An 18665-nucleotide genomic window follows, 5' to 3' on the forward strand; every position below is an offset into this window, starting at 1 on the left:
AAATCAAATGCATATAAATAAACTTGTCAGTTTTTTAGTTTGATTATGCAATTTTTTAAATTATTAAGAAAGTAAAGTCATATGTTATCTCCACATAAATCCTTACTTGGTTTTTGTTAACAAAATTACCTGCTTATAAAATAATCTCAATGTAGTTTACTTCTATTCACAAACATATTTTAAGGATATTTCTATGCATCTCTGCTTTGGAGTACTGTGACTTCATTGTAGCATGTCACTTTGATGACCTCTTAATATTTGTTACAGTTCAGACATACATCTTTACTGTGAAGGACATTCTCAAAAAAATTATTATTAACGGGTACCAACTTTGAGTGCAAGTTTTTGTGGTGAGTAATTATCTCATTTACTGTTGTTACTGGCTCTTTGACTTTCATGGAACCTGGTACCTTATCTACATCTACATGTGTTATTGAATCATGTATTTATACTGGCTCTTTGACTTTCATGGAACCTGGTACCTTATTTATATCTACATATGTTATTGAATCATGTATTTATAGGCAATGCATGTTTGGATTTAGAACACAAACATACTGATTATTGATTAAATTTCTTACTGGAAGATTTGTCTATATGAAAAATCACCCAGCTTATTGATGTCCAAGCTAACAGGGGTTCACTGCAAATGGGGGAATTCCATGTCAAACATCTGTTACATAGGGTTAATAGATGCTTAAAAGTTAAATAAATAATAGTACTTTCAGAACTTTAAGCTATATGCATTGCACTTCAACATTTTTAGTGATTTGGTAAAAATTTCATACCAGTTTCCATTTGTGTTTGCCAGCAAGAGAACTGGTTTGCATTTAGTAAAATTTACCTCATAAAAGTTATGGTCTATTATGACATTTTATTTTCATTGTCTCTTACCTGTACCTGTACCTAATTTTGTACACATTAAACTAATACAGGCCATTATTTGAAATAGATCAATGAGTATACCAACACACAATGTTTTCAGTGGAGAGAGAGAGAGAACTGTAAATAAATTGTAGCAATTTCTTTTTCAGGTACCAATGATACTTGCATTGTTACACTGTATTAGGGATAGCTTTTCTTTCAGCAACATTTACAAAGATCCCTGAATGGGATGTGACGACTGTTAGTAAATGCAATATTTTTACAGATTCTAATAGTGAGAAACCTCATTGATGTTTTGTGTCAAGCAACAGCAGAAATTATTCAGTATATTACAATAGTTTCTAAAAATGTTTTAGTTCAATAAACTAATTATGAAAAAAACAAAACAAAAAAAGACAATAAATGAACAAGTCCAACAATCAGTAATACAAATATCCTTCCTTATTTATATCTACATATGTATTTATCTATGTGCATAATTTCTGATAAACAACAGTTGATTATAAAAACAAGAAAACTGAAAACCAATAATGATGTTTGCATTCAGTCCTTCGTGTATTTGTAGGAAAAACAGCTTCAGCAGCTTTGTGAAACAGACAACAAATGCTGTATGTGTAATCTTTATATGAACAGAAAACCCATGAAAGTTCCAGAAAAATTTAATTCAGAGAAGGAGAGTAAATAAACTATTTTTTCAATGCTTTTATAAATGAAACAATAACACTCAAAAGTTCGACAAAATGCATTAAAGGAACATTTTTTTTCTGCACTTTATGAAGTTTATTATTGTATGAAATTAAATATTTATGAACAAACAGTTTAAAAAAAATACTGAATGCAAACTATAAAATTTAACATATAACACCAAAGCTGGAAAAGCACAGTGTGTCTTTATACGCTAAGATTTGAAGTATCAAATATGTGCTATAAATAACTTTTCAACTAAAGCTTTGTGTGTTAAAACTCATCTAGTCTGATAAACTTCAGTACTGACCAAAACACATCATAGGTAGCATATAATTAAACACATTGAAATATACACAATACAATTTTCATTCTAGAAACCCATAATAAGCCAGTAAGTATGGATGCAATTAAAAATTATTACCAGTCTTACTGTGAATGTCAAACACACCTATTACCAACAGACAATATAAATTATTTGAGAACAAAAAATAACATGTAGAGTGTGCACTTACGGCTTTAATAGAGTGAAGAAACAGGCGAGTTTCTACAGTGTCAATTTACTGCTTTAATATAATGTGAATACAGATGAGCTTTTACAATGTGGTTTTAATGCTTTAATACATGGCAGATACAGGTGAGCTACAATATGAATCTACTGTTTTAAGTCACTATAAAACAAATTTATAGCTTTTCTTTTATAAACTGATAGTATATAACAATGAAACATAGCTAAGATTCATTTGTTATATGAATATTCTTAACTGGGCAGCAAGAAAACAAAAACAATACTGCTGAAATATATACCTATAGTGGGCATATTTGAAGTAAATGAATGAAATACTGTAAGAAGTTAAAGTTTCATCATAACTTTAATAAAGAAAAAACAATTCCTAACACTCTCCCTCTCTTCACTACAAACTAAAATTTTATTTTCTATGTATGGGAAACATCTTTATCACTTAAGCTTAACTATTAAACCTCAGATTCAAAAACGATTCCTGTTTTCATTGCTCAAGATATGATATGTATTTAATAAAATAAACATGCATTTACTAGAATGCTTTTAACTTTATTTTTTCAAAAGTTATAATTAACCTGTTGTATCAAAAATTAAAATGCAAGTGCAGTTATATTACATTAGACATTACAATATTTCAAAGTAGCTAATTCTGGAATCATAGTTTAACTATGGATGTGAATACAATTATTTTGAAACCTTTAGTACTCAATTTACAATGAATTACTCAAGTCATAGATTTCACTAGTTTCCAATATATAGTTGGTACTCAGAACAGTACTAGACAGAGTCCCATGACAACATGAACTATTCTATACCAAAATCTAATTTTAGCTGTAAGAAAAAGTTCTTGGTATCAAAATAATTTGATATGAATAATACATCAAAAGTTTTTATCACACATAAAACCAAGAATATCTAAAAAACTATATCTATACCGGCAACAGTATGGCTCATTCTGGTCCCTTGAAAAGTTTAAATGAGGAAGACAAAGTAGTGAAAAGAATACATTATTCCTACAGCTGTGCATCATAAATGCTAAAAAATGGTAGGATTCTTAAATTGTATATTTTGTACATTATTTCTAGTATGATAATTTAAAAACAGCAACTATATATAGTGGTTTTTCAGTGTTTAGTTTTGAATCAAATAATACTAGTCAAGAATTTGAATATGAAAAAAAACATTACTAAAAACTAATAAAGGTAAAAGGAGTATCTTTAGTTTATGAAACTAGAATAAATAAGAGGAATGAAGCTCTTGCTACACCTTTGTTCATTTGTAATCGAGATTTATTGTTATTATTAACCATCTTCAACCACTAACCAACAACAAACTATACATTTATTTTTCTATTTTTGATGCACAGTAGTTTCTAGCCTCTATCTCAGTGTATTTGTATAAAAAAAACCTTTTTATCAGCCACATCACATCATAAAGGCTAAATATAAGCACTGTATGTACATTCTTAAACCTAATGTAAATATAATACACAATTTAGATAATCAGTTACTGCTAAACTCATTATCAAAGCCATAACTTCAACACATTCTAGTTACAATGTGACTTTTATAATTTTAAAGTTAATAATATCAAATGCATAACATTCAATTAACTTATTTCCATTAATCTTCCTTCTAAATACCTGAAAGTATACATAGAAATATGCAAGTTTCATTTGTGCAAATATAAAGTCATCCAATACTGTTATACATATTACAGTTTTATGTACTGTGACCTCTAGTTTGCATAAATAACAAAAGCTTGTAATATTGGAGAAACCTCTTACTTCACTTTGTTTCAAAGTAATATACTAACTATTCAAAGGCACTATTACACAACAATATTCTAATCCTAGTGAGTTCATTTTTACAGTCACAAACAAACAGTGTGTGTGCATGGCTCAAAACAGATTTAAAATCCTTTAAACCAAAGCTAGTAATTTAATATTAAAATTCAAGATTAACAGAGTTTTTGCACATACAGGCAAAAATACCCAAATACAAGCAAAACAAATTTGGTATACATTCTGCTTTTTGTTTGTTTTGAATTAAGCACAAAGCAACACAATAGATTATCTGTGCTCTGCCCACCATGGGTATAGAAACCCAGTTTTTAGTGTGCAAGTCTGCAGACATACCACTATGCCACTGGGGGGCCCTGCTGTTTTTTACATGTCACACTGAAGTAAATAAACTATATATACAATTGATCCAAAGTTTTGATTAAAATAGTTAAAAATAAACTTGAAGTTCAAATAATTTTTCTGGCATGCTGAAACAAACCTTTCAGTTATTTTTCTTGTGTTTTTAGTTGCATATTATATTTGTTCTCTAAAAAAAAACAAGGAGTTTGCTCAAGATAAGCAACACAAATTGTTGTTGCTAAAGATAAGAAACAGCACAAGTTCTAAAATAAGCACACTGAATTTCCATTTTAAAATACACATGAAGCATTTTACAAAAAACAACAATAATAAAACAAGTAATGCAAACAAAGCTTGTATCTGCTTAAAAATAGCAAGTATTTTATGACTTACAGTTACAACATAAAAGAATAACTGTCCTCTTAAACAGTTCTACAAATTAATAGTTTTCACTTCTTTATTGTGGAAACACCTGTGGTGAAAATTAGCCTGAAATTAATTTAAACAAAAACTTAACTTGACTACATACATTTTAATTATTACTTGGTATTTGATATTTACATGTTTTAAAAATTCATCTTAGAAATCCAACTCATCCATAGTTCTAGACAGTCTGACATTTTCTTGTTTTCTTCTCTGACTTCTCCTTACTGCATCAGCACGACGATATGGCTCATTCTTAAGGCCTATATTAAAATAAAATACAGAAACTTATTTCTTGGAAAACCAAGAATAACTTTTTAGGACTATATAATGTTCTTGACAGTAACACGTTACTCCCAGGAATATATAAAAAAAAAAAAAGGCATGATGAATATCTAGAAGTTAGTAGCACATTCCATAAGAATCTACCCTAACACGAAATCATTTAAATGAGTATCCACACAAAATGCACATGTTTTAACATAGTTGTATTGTCTTAATGACTTATTTTCCTATGAAAATAAATATTAAGTTGACAAATGTTCTTTTTATGCAACAGAAATAAAGGTTTAAGATGAACCTATATAGTGCATTACAAATAATTTAAACAAGATCCCTCTTTATCAAATTCCACGGCTTTTCATTACTTTTCACAAAATTTCACGACCTTCAAGAATATCCAGAACCTCTACAAATACTGTTAATACACCTTCTGTCATATTTTGACATTTCTCAACATAAAAGCAGGTACGTTTAAGCTGTTCAATAAATCCTTTAAGAATCATACGTTTTATTTGTTTCAATGATATATTATGATAGTGCATGAAGCAAACCATTAGTTGTTCATGTGTTTCATATTGAGGTATACTTTATTCTTTCTTCAATGTTATTTTTATGATACACAGATAACTTTTTAATTGTCAGGTCAGTATATGGATTTAGAACTAACCTAATTCTCCTAAGCAGCCAAAACCTCACAAGGTACTCTTTAAATTAAAATCAAGAATACTGCTAAGAGTGAGAATACCCAACAATATATTCTAACCTTTCTAAGTAAAAAATGCAGAAAAAGTATGTTTCTTTAGCTAACTTTGATCAGAAGTCAATGTCTTTATCTTGCCTCGTTATTTCAGTTCTTCATTAGCTCTTAAGGTAGCAATGACCCTTAAAACTGGGCAAATTTATTGCTGACAATACCCAGGAAAATAATGTTTACCAACGACAGCACAAGATACAGTCCATTATTGACCATTTACAGGAAAATTTAGAACTTCATATGTACCAAATAAACATGTTTGTATTGACAAATCTTTGATACTATAAGAAGGGTCGACTGGGATTTCGACAGTACATTCCATCTGAAAGGGCTAGGTTTGGGGTCAAAAGTTATGACCTATGTGAAAGTGTAACAGGCTATGTTTGGGACTTTTTCATCTACACTGGTGCTACTACATGGTACAGTACTAAAGAGGGCGGACAGGGCGAACATGTTGTACACACATTGATGGAACCATTGTTTGGACAAAATTATAAGCTCTATTTGGATCGTTTTTTTACAAGTCCCATTTTAGCGAAGCCATTACTTGATTGTGACACCTATTTGTGTGGATCAATAATTGAAAATCGAATTGGGATGCCGAAATGTTTCACAAATATCCAAAGGGGAGAAATGGAAGTGGCACAAAAAGACAGCATTGGAGTTTTTTCACTGGAAGGATAAGAGGGACATTTTCATGTTGAATACAATACATGACAATACCATGCAAAACACTGGAAAGATCAACCGTGCTACTGGTGCAGCTTTGTTAAACCAAAATGTGTCATTGATTACAATCATTATATGGGAGGGGTTGACTTATGTGATGGTGTGTTGCATGCTTATCTGAGTATGTGCAAGGCTGTCAAAGTGGTACAAAAAGTATTTTTTCACATGATGGATATAGCAGTGTACAATGCTTTGGTAGTTTACAAATCACTGGGAAACAAACTGTCTCTCCTGAAGTTTACACTCGATGTCATCAGTACCCTGATTGAAGATTACCACACCCAGCGCCCAAAATCCACCAAATGTCGGCCTTCCTTGGAAAACCCCCTTTGTCTCACAGAATGCCACTTCCCAACACTTATTCCCCAAACAGAAAAGAAAAAGTACCCCTCTAGAAAGTGTAAAGTGTGCTCTGACAAATCCATGAGGAGGGAGAGCAGATATGAATGTATTTATTGCAAAGTGGCTCCTTGTGTTGATCCCTGCTTCAAAACATTTCACACAAAAGTAAATTTTTAAATGTGTCATGTATTTAAATACCCAAAAATGACATTTTGTGCATTATTGTTTCATGTTTTGTACATATTTCTTCATTTTGTGTACTACTGTAAGTTTGACTTAGAGAAAGAATAGTATTTGTTGCTTATTTCCTAATTTTTATTAATTACTCAATTTTGCTGAAAAAAACCCAGCATAGGAGCTGCTGTAGCAGCTGAAATACTTGGCAGTCAACAGGTTAAAAAAGATAAAGGATGACTTTTATGCTACAGATATTAACTTAGCTGTAAGGGAAGTTTTAAACTAGGACTATACAACAGCGAGGAGCAGGATAAACTAAGTGCAAAAAGAGAGAAAGAGATAGAGAGAAAAATTTAGCATAACAAATAAGTAGAGAAGTAGTTCTAAGAATAAACTTAATTTTTTACTATTATAATGCCAGAAGTATAAGAAATAAAACAGATGATTTAGGGCACTTAAAGGAATGGAGGATTTTGATATAATGGAAATAACTGAAACATATATAGAAGATTTTGATGATAGAGATTTCTTTGACATACAGGGTTATAGATTATTTCATAAGGATAGAGTACTAAAGAGAGGCAGAGAAATGACTTTATATGTAAAATGCAAGTTATGTCGTGTTGAAGTTGAAGATATCAAAGATAACAGCAAGGAATACATTTGGGTTTTTATTAGGGCACATAAAGTAATAAAAGGCTTTTAGTGGAAATCTGTTAGAGACCACCAAATGATACTGATGATATTGGTAAATAATGTTAAGGTGTGATCAGTACTTGAGCTGTTGATGAGGTCATAATTATGGATAATTTTAATTTAAGGCATATAGGTTGGGAAATGCTAGAGTCAAACCATAAAGGAGAAAGGTTCTTGGAAACTGTTCAAAATGGTTTTCTTCACAAACTGGTTAAGAAACCTACTAGGATTTAATGTTAACTTCAAATATAGAAATGACAGAGAGCAGAAATTTGGGAAAATGTGGGTGCAAATGATCATTGTTCTAATAGTTTCAACGTTTTCCTGCATATGGAGATAAGGAAGTACAGAAGATCAAGAAAGTTGGTCAAAACATTAGTATAATGTTGGCTGAAAGTGTAAAAATTGACAGTACAGATTTCTTTAAATACATTAAGATGTTAGGATGGGGGTAGAAACTGAGGGATGATAAAGAAAGGCTCATATGTGATGATTATGAGATGGCTGGGTTATTAAATTTTGCTTTTTCTTTGGTTTTTTATTTATGAAGATTTAAGAAGTATTCCACATCTTCAACAGTTTATAGATGGAAATGAGATCAATCAAGATTACTGTATCAACTCTGAGCTGGTTAAGAAAACACTGGGAAATTTAAAGAATGATAAGGTTCCTTGACCAGATAATATTTTCCAAAGGGTTTTAGAGGAGGTTAAGATTGGATACATGAACCACTTGATCCTATTTTTTGGCAATCCTTGAACAGTGGATAGATACCACAAGATTGGAAGTTAGCTATTGTAGCCCCTCTTTTCAAGGAAGGTGGTAAAACTCTTCCAGTAAGTATAGACCCATTAGTTTTAAATCAGTTGTAAGAAACGTTTTTAAAAGTCTGATAAAAGATGCTTTGCAAAGTAATTTAACAATTTAAGTTTAGAATTTTATTGGGTAGTCAACGTGATTTCACTAAGGGAAAATTTTGATATACAAATCTGACATTCTTTAAAAACGTTACTGATTATGTACATGAATGTAAGAGTGTGGGTTTTCAGAAAGAATTTGACAAGGTGCCACATAAAAGGCTTGTAAAAAAAATGAGATCTCTCCGTAGGCATAGGGGATAAGTTAGCAAATGTTATGAATGGGATACCTGAGCTCAGTCTTAGAATCATTACCTTTTTGATTTACATCAATAACATACATAAAGGTATGGTCAATAAATAACTTAAATTTGCAGAGGATATTAAGGTTGCGAGTGTTGCTGGCTGTGAAGAGGATACTGCTCATTAACAAAATGATTCAGATCATTTAAAGTGTTGGACAAATAAATGGCAAATGGGTTTTAATTACAATAAATGCAAGATAATGCATGAATGAGGGTTATCATAATTTGAATTATAAGTATAATTTCGATGGGAATAACCTTAAAGTGAATGTGTATCAATTTTAATGTTTTTATCATCCCTGAGTAAAGTTATGGTGTTAAAACAGTATATGTATTTTTTTTCTTATACATGACTGAAAGTGTACTTTCAAAGACTGTAGCATTAAATTTTTGTTTTGCACTCAACTTGAAGATTATATGAGGTATTTAACACTGTTTCCTCAGCATGTAAATTTACCTGGTTTTAAGGGTGTCTTAAAGCAGCTTTCAGAATCTCATACAGATACCAGCTATGACTTATCACTTTTAGAAACCACATGCATAATGAAGATGTATACACAAAATGTTTTTAAGCTGTTAAGGACCAATTCTAATTTACTGCTAGTAGTAATATATTGTCAGGGCCTGACATGGTCTAATGGTTAGTGCTCAACTTGCAACCTAAAGGTTGCAAGTTTGAATCCTTAATGCTGAACATGCTCATCCTATATGGTTGCTGTTTGGGCTGACCAATGGGCATAAATATTTTTGGCTTACAAAAGTACTGACTGACCCTAAGCTAGTTGGGATCAAGGTCATTATGGAGAAGTATTTCATCATCAAAAAATTATGTTGGCAACAATGATCCTGCATGTCAATCAAGAGAACTTGCTTTTAATGGTTAAAAAAGTAAAATGCATGCCTTATATGATAAAATATTCTATAAATTATCATGGTTACCACCCAGCAAGTTCTGATGATACTCTGTGTATAAACAGTGTCCCAGTGAAATAAAAACAACATTAATTAGAACTGATACAAATATTAATTTTTATGAATGACCTAGTCCTCTGTGTTCTTGGTAAAAAATGCAGTTAAATGTTAATTAGTGCATCAAAGTTAAAACTCACCTAAAAGTATGTCCTCTAGTGCTCCATTATAAACTTCATCTTGCTTTAACAGCCTTTTTTCTTTAACTTGCCGTGCTTTGTTCTTCAATTCATTAATTACAGCATCCTAATAAACAGTTGGAAGAGGTTTTAAATTTATGAAATAACAAAATGAAATTGGAATTCAAAGGACTAAATGAATGAAGGGGATTAAAGGAAAACATAATATATACACACACACACACACACACTTAGAGGATTTGTTTTTCAATTTTTATTACAAAATTTGCCCCAAAACATTATTGCACGTTACAGTTTTTATAGCAAGAAAAAATATTTTTAAAATAGATAAAAAGTTTCAGTTACTGGTGAAATGATACTAAAGTATCCAAGTTGGAAGAGTTTCACATAAAAACCTTAATTTGTATAAAAATAATACTAATAATTAGTAAGTAAACTCAAAATGAAACTATTAATTATTACAAGTAGAAGTTTTTAAATGAGTACAAATTCTGTAATATTGAAAATAAAAATGAACCCAATGTTGCATAAAGTACAAATCAAAAATTAATTATTTCACAAGTTATCAATCAAAATTCTTTATGCAAATCAATCACCATTCTGTAATTGATGTACTAACAGCTTACTATACAAAAATTATTTTCAAAGCTAACAAAATATATAGTAGGACCCACATTGCAGTGGGGATACAATGTCTATCAGTCTTAACCTCCAATTTGCTAGTCTCACATAAGAAGATTAGAAATTAGGAGAGCAAGATCTGGGTGCTCATGCCCATAACATCCCAGATCTATGTTACCCTTCTCTTCCAGCAGACAGTTGTGAGAACGTGACTGCTCTTCCAGATTAAAATAAGAATAAGAAAAACATAACAAGATGAAAAATGAATAAATAAAATAAAATAAAAATTAAGGAAAATAAGGTACTACCATTTGGGGGTAAGTAAGTTAAAACTTACCTCTTGAAGTTAGTATTCCTGCTCCAATATGGTAGAGGCACTAATTAACATGACATTATATATATATATATATATATATATATACACACACACACACACACACACACATTTTCTATTCAAAGTAATCTTTTTCCAGTAAATTTCACCTGTGTGTTCTTTCTTGCATTTAAATAGTTCTTCTTTTTTACATTTTGTGTAGGATTTTGCTCGGCTTCTTTTGCAGCTTGTTCCTGTTTCCTCCTTAGCTCATTTTCTTGTTCAGCTTGCTTCAGTGAAATGAATATAAAAAGTAGCTACTTGTTAGAATTGACTGAATTTAAATATTATTGCCTTAATGTTTCAGATAAAGTACTGGTAATCAGATAATATATCATTTTGAATTCATCATAAATGTCAAGTTGCTCACATATTACTAAAAACAGAAATAACTTAAAATGTGCAGAGTTTTCTATATCCAGCATGTCTGATGCTAGATTAAAAAAATAAACAATTTATAATTAGTGATGTTTAATTGTGTGTTGAATACATCTATGCAAGACAAATATAGGCTCAAAAACTAATTTTACAAAGTTCACATAAATACTGTTAAAATAAACTTTAGAGTAGACGACAATAAAACTTACTTTAAATGCCTTTGAAAATCGAACAAACAAAGAGAAAAATGTGTTTGCTGCAACAGTTCGAGCACTTTCACCAAAATATTCCACACAATCAGAAAACGCTTCCTAACAATAAAATTGAAAAAAGGAAACAAAGCTGAAACTTCTGCTGCTCTTGAATCAAACCTCAAACACATTTTGAATCAAATCAAAAAAAAAAAGAAAATCTAGATTTCATGCTAGAATTGTTTTCTTGTGTCTTAACGTTTTCATCCATTTCTGACAAAACTTTCATGATTCAAGAGGTGTCACAAAAACAACATTTTGAAAATTAAAAATAAAATAAAAAATTAATCACATAAAAAGTCATAACTACATAATGTTCATGCTTAACAAAGTGAAATTGTAGTTATTAAAACAACAAAAAGTAGTAGTATATCACAAAGGAAACTATTTTATACAATCTCATCAGCACATTTTTGATAACTTATGCAGTGAAATATTGATGTTAAACTGTAACAGCTTCCAGCTTCTGCTATTTTATAATTTTGATTATGTTTCAATTATAATAATTAAATAATCAGAGTTTGTTTGTGTTTTCTTATAGCAAAGCCACATTGAGATATCCACAGAGTCCACTAAGGGGAATTGAACCTCTGATTTTAGCGTTGTAAACCTGTAGACTTGCATTTTTTTTTAGTCAAATAACATGCAAGTTGTCTTAAAAATTTCCAATATGCTCCAATAAAAAAAATCATTAGAGGTGCATGTGTGCATGCACTTATTTAAAAGCTTGTTAAACTTTTAAACTAACTTGATCATTGCCTAGAGTAACATAAATTTAGCAATTGTGATTTTATTTCTTATGCTTTGGACTAATCAAATAATTTTATATTTTTGTGACCTAATAAGAATGCCACGTACTTAAAAAATAATACCACATATAATACTGTGAATTACTGATTACTGTGAATGTGACAATACTGAATTTTCACTCAATTCAGTATTCTGACAAAGACTCAACTCTCATTACTACACACAGTAAACAAGTCCTCCATTATCTTACCATTAAACAGTGTCACCTGCTTTTACATCAGCATTTTAAACTATTTTATAATTAGTAGGAAAAGAAACTGTTTGTCAACTATCAAAATCATCAAACAATTTAAAAATTGAAATATAAAATAATACTATAATTACAGTGTATGAATGAATATCACTATTTACACTCTTGTAATGAACACGTTAAGAAAAACATTAAGTAGGCATGAAATAAACAAAAATAAAGGATACCTCAAATACATAGAGCACTGCAATATACAAAAAAGTAACAAACAGTATTAAATTATGATTTTAGTTATTGTTCTTCAAAACAAAACAATGCATTTACTGCTTGAAAATTTTCACTGCTGTCTTATTAGCTAAGTGAAAACATCTTGGGTTATCAGCCACATCACTGAAATTGTCACTCCATGTTTTCATTATCCACATATCACACAACTATTCATTTACAACATGTTTTAAAAACAAAGAAAGGAAGATATGAGGGAACAAGAGAATCTTCATTTTAAATATATCTTTAAAATAATAGCATTTTTTACTTCATAAATGAATGTGTTTTAAAGCAAGAAAGTTGTATCTTAAGATATGAAATTAATGAAAGAAAATCAAAGATAAAACTAAAAATAAATGTACATCCAACTAACTTGTGCTGTTTTGGTATTGGCCTTTAATCTCCTTAGTTTTTCTTCATTATTTCCAAGAAACTCTCTCAAAACAGCAGCATCTTTCGCATCACCTCGAAGAGCCAGCTCTTTCTTACACAGCTCCAGTCCTTTCTCTAATTCACTAACGTCTATCAAAATGTTCTCTAGAGAGACTGAAAATTTTAAAAAATACATTACAACGAATGACTGCAATTTTAAAAACTGCTACATTCAGTGAAGTTTGACTTTTAAAAAATTTGCAATATACCATAGTAATTGTTAGATCTTAGTCAATACAAAAAGATATTCTGAGAAGCTTTTGCTAAAAGAGTAGAGGAAAATATAAATGGATAAAAATGATGTCCATATATTTACAAACCAGTTACTAAACCTTAACATTCTAAAGAGATGTTTCCAGCCACAAAGCAAAAAACTGACCTACTTACACCATCATTAGAAAATTTATACATATGTGCATCTTATATAAAATAAGCATGTATGAAACCATAACAAGAATGAGAGAAAGATACTTGAAATTCTTCACAAAGTAGAACCAAAAATAAGGTAAAAGTTAAAAATATGTTGAGGTTTGATTAGATCTAGTGCAATGACATTTAATATACTAGTGGAAGAGAGATTAACCTGGTAACATCCCAAGCAGAAAACTTACACTTGTTCTTCTATCTTTAGCAGATATTTCAAGTAGATCACTGCTAGTTTCACCTTTACACATGTGTATAGTTACCGACATGAGTGAACTGGTGCAAGCTAATGGTAAACCACCCAATATACAAACATTTGGAAACTTAACATTGGTTCTTGGCTAATCATCTAGTGGCTACTAAACCAGGTGAAGACAAGCTAGTGGTTTAATAGGAGGATTTTGTGATTGGTAGACAGTTAAAGCTAGGAATGGCCATGATACGAGTCAACTGTATTCAACTTCTATATACTTCTATGGAAGTAGTAGTTAAAGAAGAGATAATTTACATTCAGGATACCAGCTTTTTATTTGTTCACATATTTGTTATTAACTGTGACACAAACGTTTACATTTGCCTTGTTTTGAGTTTAATTTTGAACTTTGGTTTGGTTCCTGCACAGACAGCCAAGTACTGCTTCATCCTAGCACACATGCTCTCAACAACAGATATATACAAGAAATCAACTGGAATTTCATACTACCAGTTCCTGTAACTTCATAAGATAGTTTCTTGGTATTGGTTAAAAGTTTGCAAATCTTCAAAAAAACATACATACCCATCTTTGGCAATAATTACATATTAGTTACAAGTTCTCTGATTCAAAATTGAAGTCTGCTCAGAAATTTGTCTGCAGATAATATATACAAGTTGAAACTATCTGCCAAAACATACATACCCATCTTTGGCAATAATTACATATTAGTTACAAGTTCTCTGATTCAAAATTGAAGTCTGCTCAGAAATTTGTCTGCAGATAATATATACAAGTTGAAACTATCTGCCACCTATTAAAGCTCTCTGCATGAATTTTAATTAAAAAAAAAAGAGCCAATTATTAAATTCTGATTTAGAAACAGTCATTACTCTGTTATCCATCCATACCATAATTTAAAGGCCATTGATGGAAATTAGTTGATAATGTATTTCAGCTTGTGCTTAAAAGTTTACCATGTACATCTTAAAAATAAAATTAAACTCATTTCTTGCTGTTGTAAATTAAGATGTCAAAGCGATGTTCAAGTAAGGCACATAACCTAGTATTCACAAGTGCATGGACTCGCATGAAAATGTGATGTACTCCTTGGAAGGAAATGATAGTAGTGATGATGGAAAACACAGTAAACTCTAAGGATGCTTATGTACCTGTCTTTAATTTAGATAAATATTAACATGAAGTTTGAAAATAGAAATAACTTTTAGTCTTGACATAAAAATCTTCTAAATTTGACTAAAACAACAGCATTTTTCATTACACTTTCAAAATAGTCATTTTTCACTTAATTGCATAATAAAACAATTTATATATATATATATATATATATGCTGAAAGGATACGAGAATAAATATTATAGAGAAATGATGATGATAACCATGATTTTTTCTTCATGTTAATAATTTCATGTGTTAAACCTATCAAGAGAAAACAAACTAGTGATGTGTGCTCTAGGGCCCTCAGCAGAATTGAAAACCTTTTAAGATCTTGAAGTTTACCATAGTGTTTGCTTCTTATTTTTTTTCTGACAAGTGAACCAATACTTTAAGGTACTTTTGGTAAATCACTACCAGTCTATATTTTTTATAACTAGATGTCTACTTTGATAAACAATCATAAAAGTATTTTAATAATGCCAAAATGCTTTTAAATTAGTTGGAAAATTTTGAAAACTGTAAGTGAATATATTCTATTATTAAATACTTTACATCTGTGGCTAGATCTTAAAAAAATTTACACTTGTCTTACCTATTTACTTCCCAAAATAAAGAAAATACCTTTTCAAAAAACAATAATTTATTACATTCTACAAAGCACATACCTCCAGCAGCTTTCTCTACAAATCGTAGTTCACATTCAAAATTGACTACATCTGGAAAATGATACTGAACAGTATCCACTATGTAATGAAGTAAAGAAATCTTTCGATCTGCTGATTTTGCATCTCCTAGCTAAGAAGATAAAAACATTACATTTATGTTAAACACATACTGAGAGTCTGGAATATTAAGAATAATTTATATTTGGTTTAACTAAAGATAAGATGCACTTGTACTGGATTTATATTAAAAAAATAGTACTTCTAATTTTTGGTGCAATGTTTTACAGAAATATAATAAAATCATGTTATCATTACCCAATCATATTAATGTATTTACCAAAGCATTTTGTTGGCATTGAATCATGAAGAAACAAAGACATTTCAGACCCACAATGAATGAATGACTACTATTTAAACACTTCATAATCATACATTTTATACCCTCTGGTTTCATTGAACTCTACAAAAAAACTAACTGCACAAATTATGAACTCAGGAACATGATAATATTAAATACACCTGTTAAATCTCTGCAGATGTATAATATTTCTAATATCTTAATATAATTAAGAAATTAAGTTACTTTAAATTTTGGAAAAAGACTACTAGAATCAATGCTATTGTAGATATACAACTATTTTTAGACAAGGAAATTCTCAATGACATCCCTTGATTTTTAACTTCCAACAAAGGAAATAATTACTCAAACTGCATACATTTTTGTAAAATCTTACTAAATAGTATCTAGTTTCAACTTTCAAAAAATCATACAAGTTGATTTACTTTTCAAATAATTTTTTACATTATGATACTTCCAAAATTTTTTGACACAGTTATAGAAAAACTTTGAAAGCATCTCCTTTTGTCATAGATTTTAATTTTTACTTCTTGTTGAACATAAATGTTCCATTTTATATAAACAATCCACTAGCAGATTCAGAACAAAGATGAAATAGTTAAAATAATGTGTACCACTATTACATTCTAACATTTATTTTCAATACATTTAATTTCTTCTTAATAAATCAATAACAAAATTCAACACTTAAAATATTTGTATCTCAGAACACATTTACTGATAAACAGAGAACAATGTTTAAACCGTCCTAGTCATCTTCAGGTTAACCTGAAAATGACCTAGGAAGGTCAAAACATTGTTCTCTGCTTATAAATAAAAGTGTTAATACCCACACCAGCTGTTCTGAGATAAATTTTTATTTCAAGTAGGTTTCTTGTCATCAAGAATAGAAAATCTCTTTTTTTCTCTTTTTTAAATTTTCTCTAGAGAGTGCAGGTGAGAAACAGCTTCAACTTTATTGATGTGTAATATAACACTTTTTTCATTACTTTATTTTGTCAATTAGAGTACTGACTACTTCCAACCACAAGTTATAAAAAACCACAGAACAAATACAGTAAATTTTCAGTGAACTATGACCTGACCTGTCACAATGATAACAGGTCAGATAAGATATGCAAGACATCACCATTAGCCAAGATCATTTTATATCTAACAAACAATTTATGTTCAATATATAATGAGGTTATCTTATTTGTATACAATGTGTGATCGTAATAAACTTAATCATATTCAATAAATAGACATGAGTTATTTGATTATTTGCAATTACGTAATTATTCTCTAAACCTATCATACTCACTATTTGCTCCACATAAATATAAGCTAATATAATAATTTATTCACCAATGAAATGGATGCCTAAGTAAACTTTAAAAAATTCCCAATATACATTTTTTCTTAAGGCTTCTAAGCTTCCCATTAAAATCCACTGTTTTTCTCTCTATGAAATGTATGTAATTATTTTTAAAAACACAAAACCATAAATTATTTCTTGCACCACTTTATTCATTTTTCATTCATCTCACAAATACTTCATAACCTGATACATCCAATGGAGCTTTGCTTATACCTGTTTTCAAAGCTGAAGCTGTTTTTCTATTACTTGTTTGCATCACTTACTGTGGGGATATAACAGGGTGGGAAATGAGAGGATGTATTAATAAAATAAGAGGAAAAAGAAAATTATGTTAGAGAAAATCTCAAGAATTATATTTAAAATATGATGGTTTCTTAGCAAATATAAGCCTAGCTTTTGGAATGAACAGAAAACATCTGAGAAAAACCAATAAATACATATTTTACATACAAGACTTCAGAGATATGTGCAGAACCATGTTTGGATATTTTGAAAATTAAATAAATATTATAAAAATATCAATTTTAAAATGTTTTGGAATAAAAAATTGTTTAAAAAGAATTATTATTTCTAAATTTGAAAGTTGGTTTACTAGTGTGCACTTATATCTGAAAGGTGATTGCCGGTCTGGATAGAATTAATTTGAACTAAACTACTTTTCTAAGATATAGAATAGAATAAAAACAATAAATTAGCTTATTCCTTACCTGACTGATCCACATTATTTAATATTCTAGTGTATAAGTGTAAGTTGTATCACATTATAAAGAAATATTTGTTTTTAGAGATTCTAAGTAATTTTAATATTATATAAGAATTTTCTTCAAAACAGTTTTGATATTTCTTAGAGTACATACACGTAATCTTAAAATGATCACATTAATAGAAACATTTTGAAATATTACACTTACCATATCTAAGCTCTGTAGTTTAAACCCATAAGCTGGTCCTCTCTTAGCCCCATTCATGTAATTACCAAAGGCTAGGATGATCTTTAAAAAGTTAATTTTAAATTAATAAAAAAATTAATATACACACATACAAGTAATAAATTGATATCTCAGAAATAAATACATTATGTTACTGAACAGAGAACTATATACATGACATCATTTTATGTGTATTTTGTACTTTTTTTTGTAACATCCACTACCACAGAAAGCAGAAAACACTCACCTCTAACATTTTCCTTATCTTCTTTGAATTCTTTATTGACCTTGAAGCTGTGATGATGGAATGAACTTGCTAGAAAGTGAA

The 18665-nt window shown here is 29.7% G+C and overlaps 1 protein-coding gene across 3 annotated transcripts in view; it reads right to left on the reverse strand.

Annotated features, from left to right (window-relative positions):
* Window positions 1–857: 857 nt before the first annotated feature.
* The window catches only part of LOC143246207 (formin-like protein), a 125754-nt gene continuing 107946 nt past the window's right edge, over window positions 858–18665 (reverse strand). For 2 of the 3 annotated variants that reach the window (XM_076492460.1, XM_076492462.1), the window contains exons 19-26: window positions 18585–18653; window positions 18320–18400; window positions 15691–15820; window positions 13173–13345; window positions 11491–11592; window positions 11014–11133; window positions 9910–10015; window positions 858–4921 (exon numbers count right to left, since the gene is read on the reverse strand). In XM_076492460.1, coding sequence (XP_076348575.1) covers window positions 4815–4921; window positions 9910–10015; window positions 11014–11133; window positions 11491–11592; window positions 13173–13345; window positions 15691–15820; window positions 18320–18400; window positions 18585–18653 — 888 coding nt within the window. In that variant the 3' untranslated portion in view covers window positions 858–4814. The remainder of the gene's footprint in view (window positions 4922–9909; window positions 10016–11013; window positions 11134–11490; window positions 11593–13172; window positions 13346–15690; window positions 15821–18319; window positions 18401–18584; window positions 18654–18665) is intronic. The other variant, XM_076492461.1, reaches the window with a different exon arrangement.

This window comes from Tachypleus tridentatus, chromosome 3 (assembly GCF_004210375.1).
Source record: "Tachypleus tridentatus isolate NWPU-2018 chromosome 3, ASM421037v1, whole genome shotgun sequence".
Taxonomy (NCBI): Eukaryota; Metazoa; Arthropoda; class Merostomata; order Xiphosura; family Limulidae; genus Tachypleus; species Tachypleus tridentatus.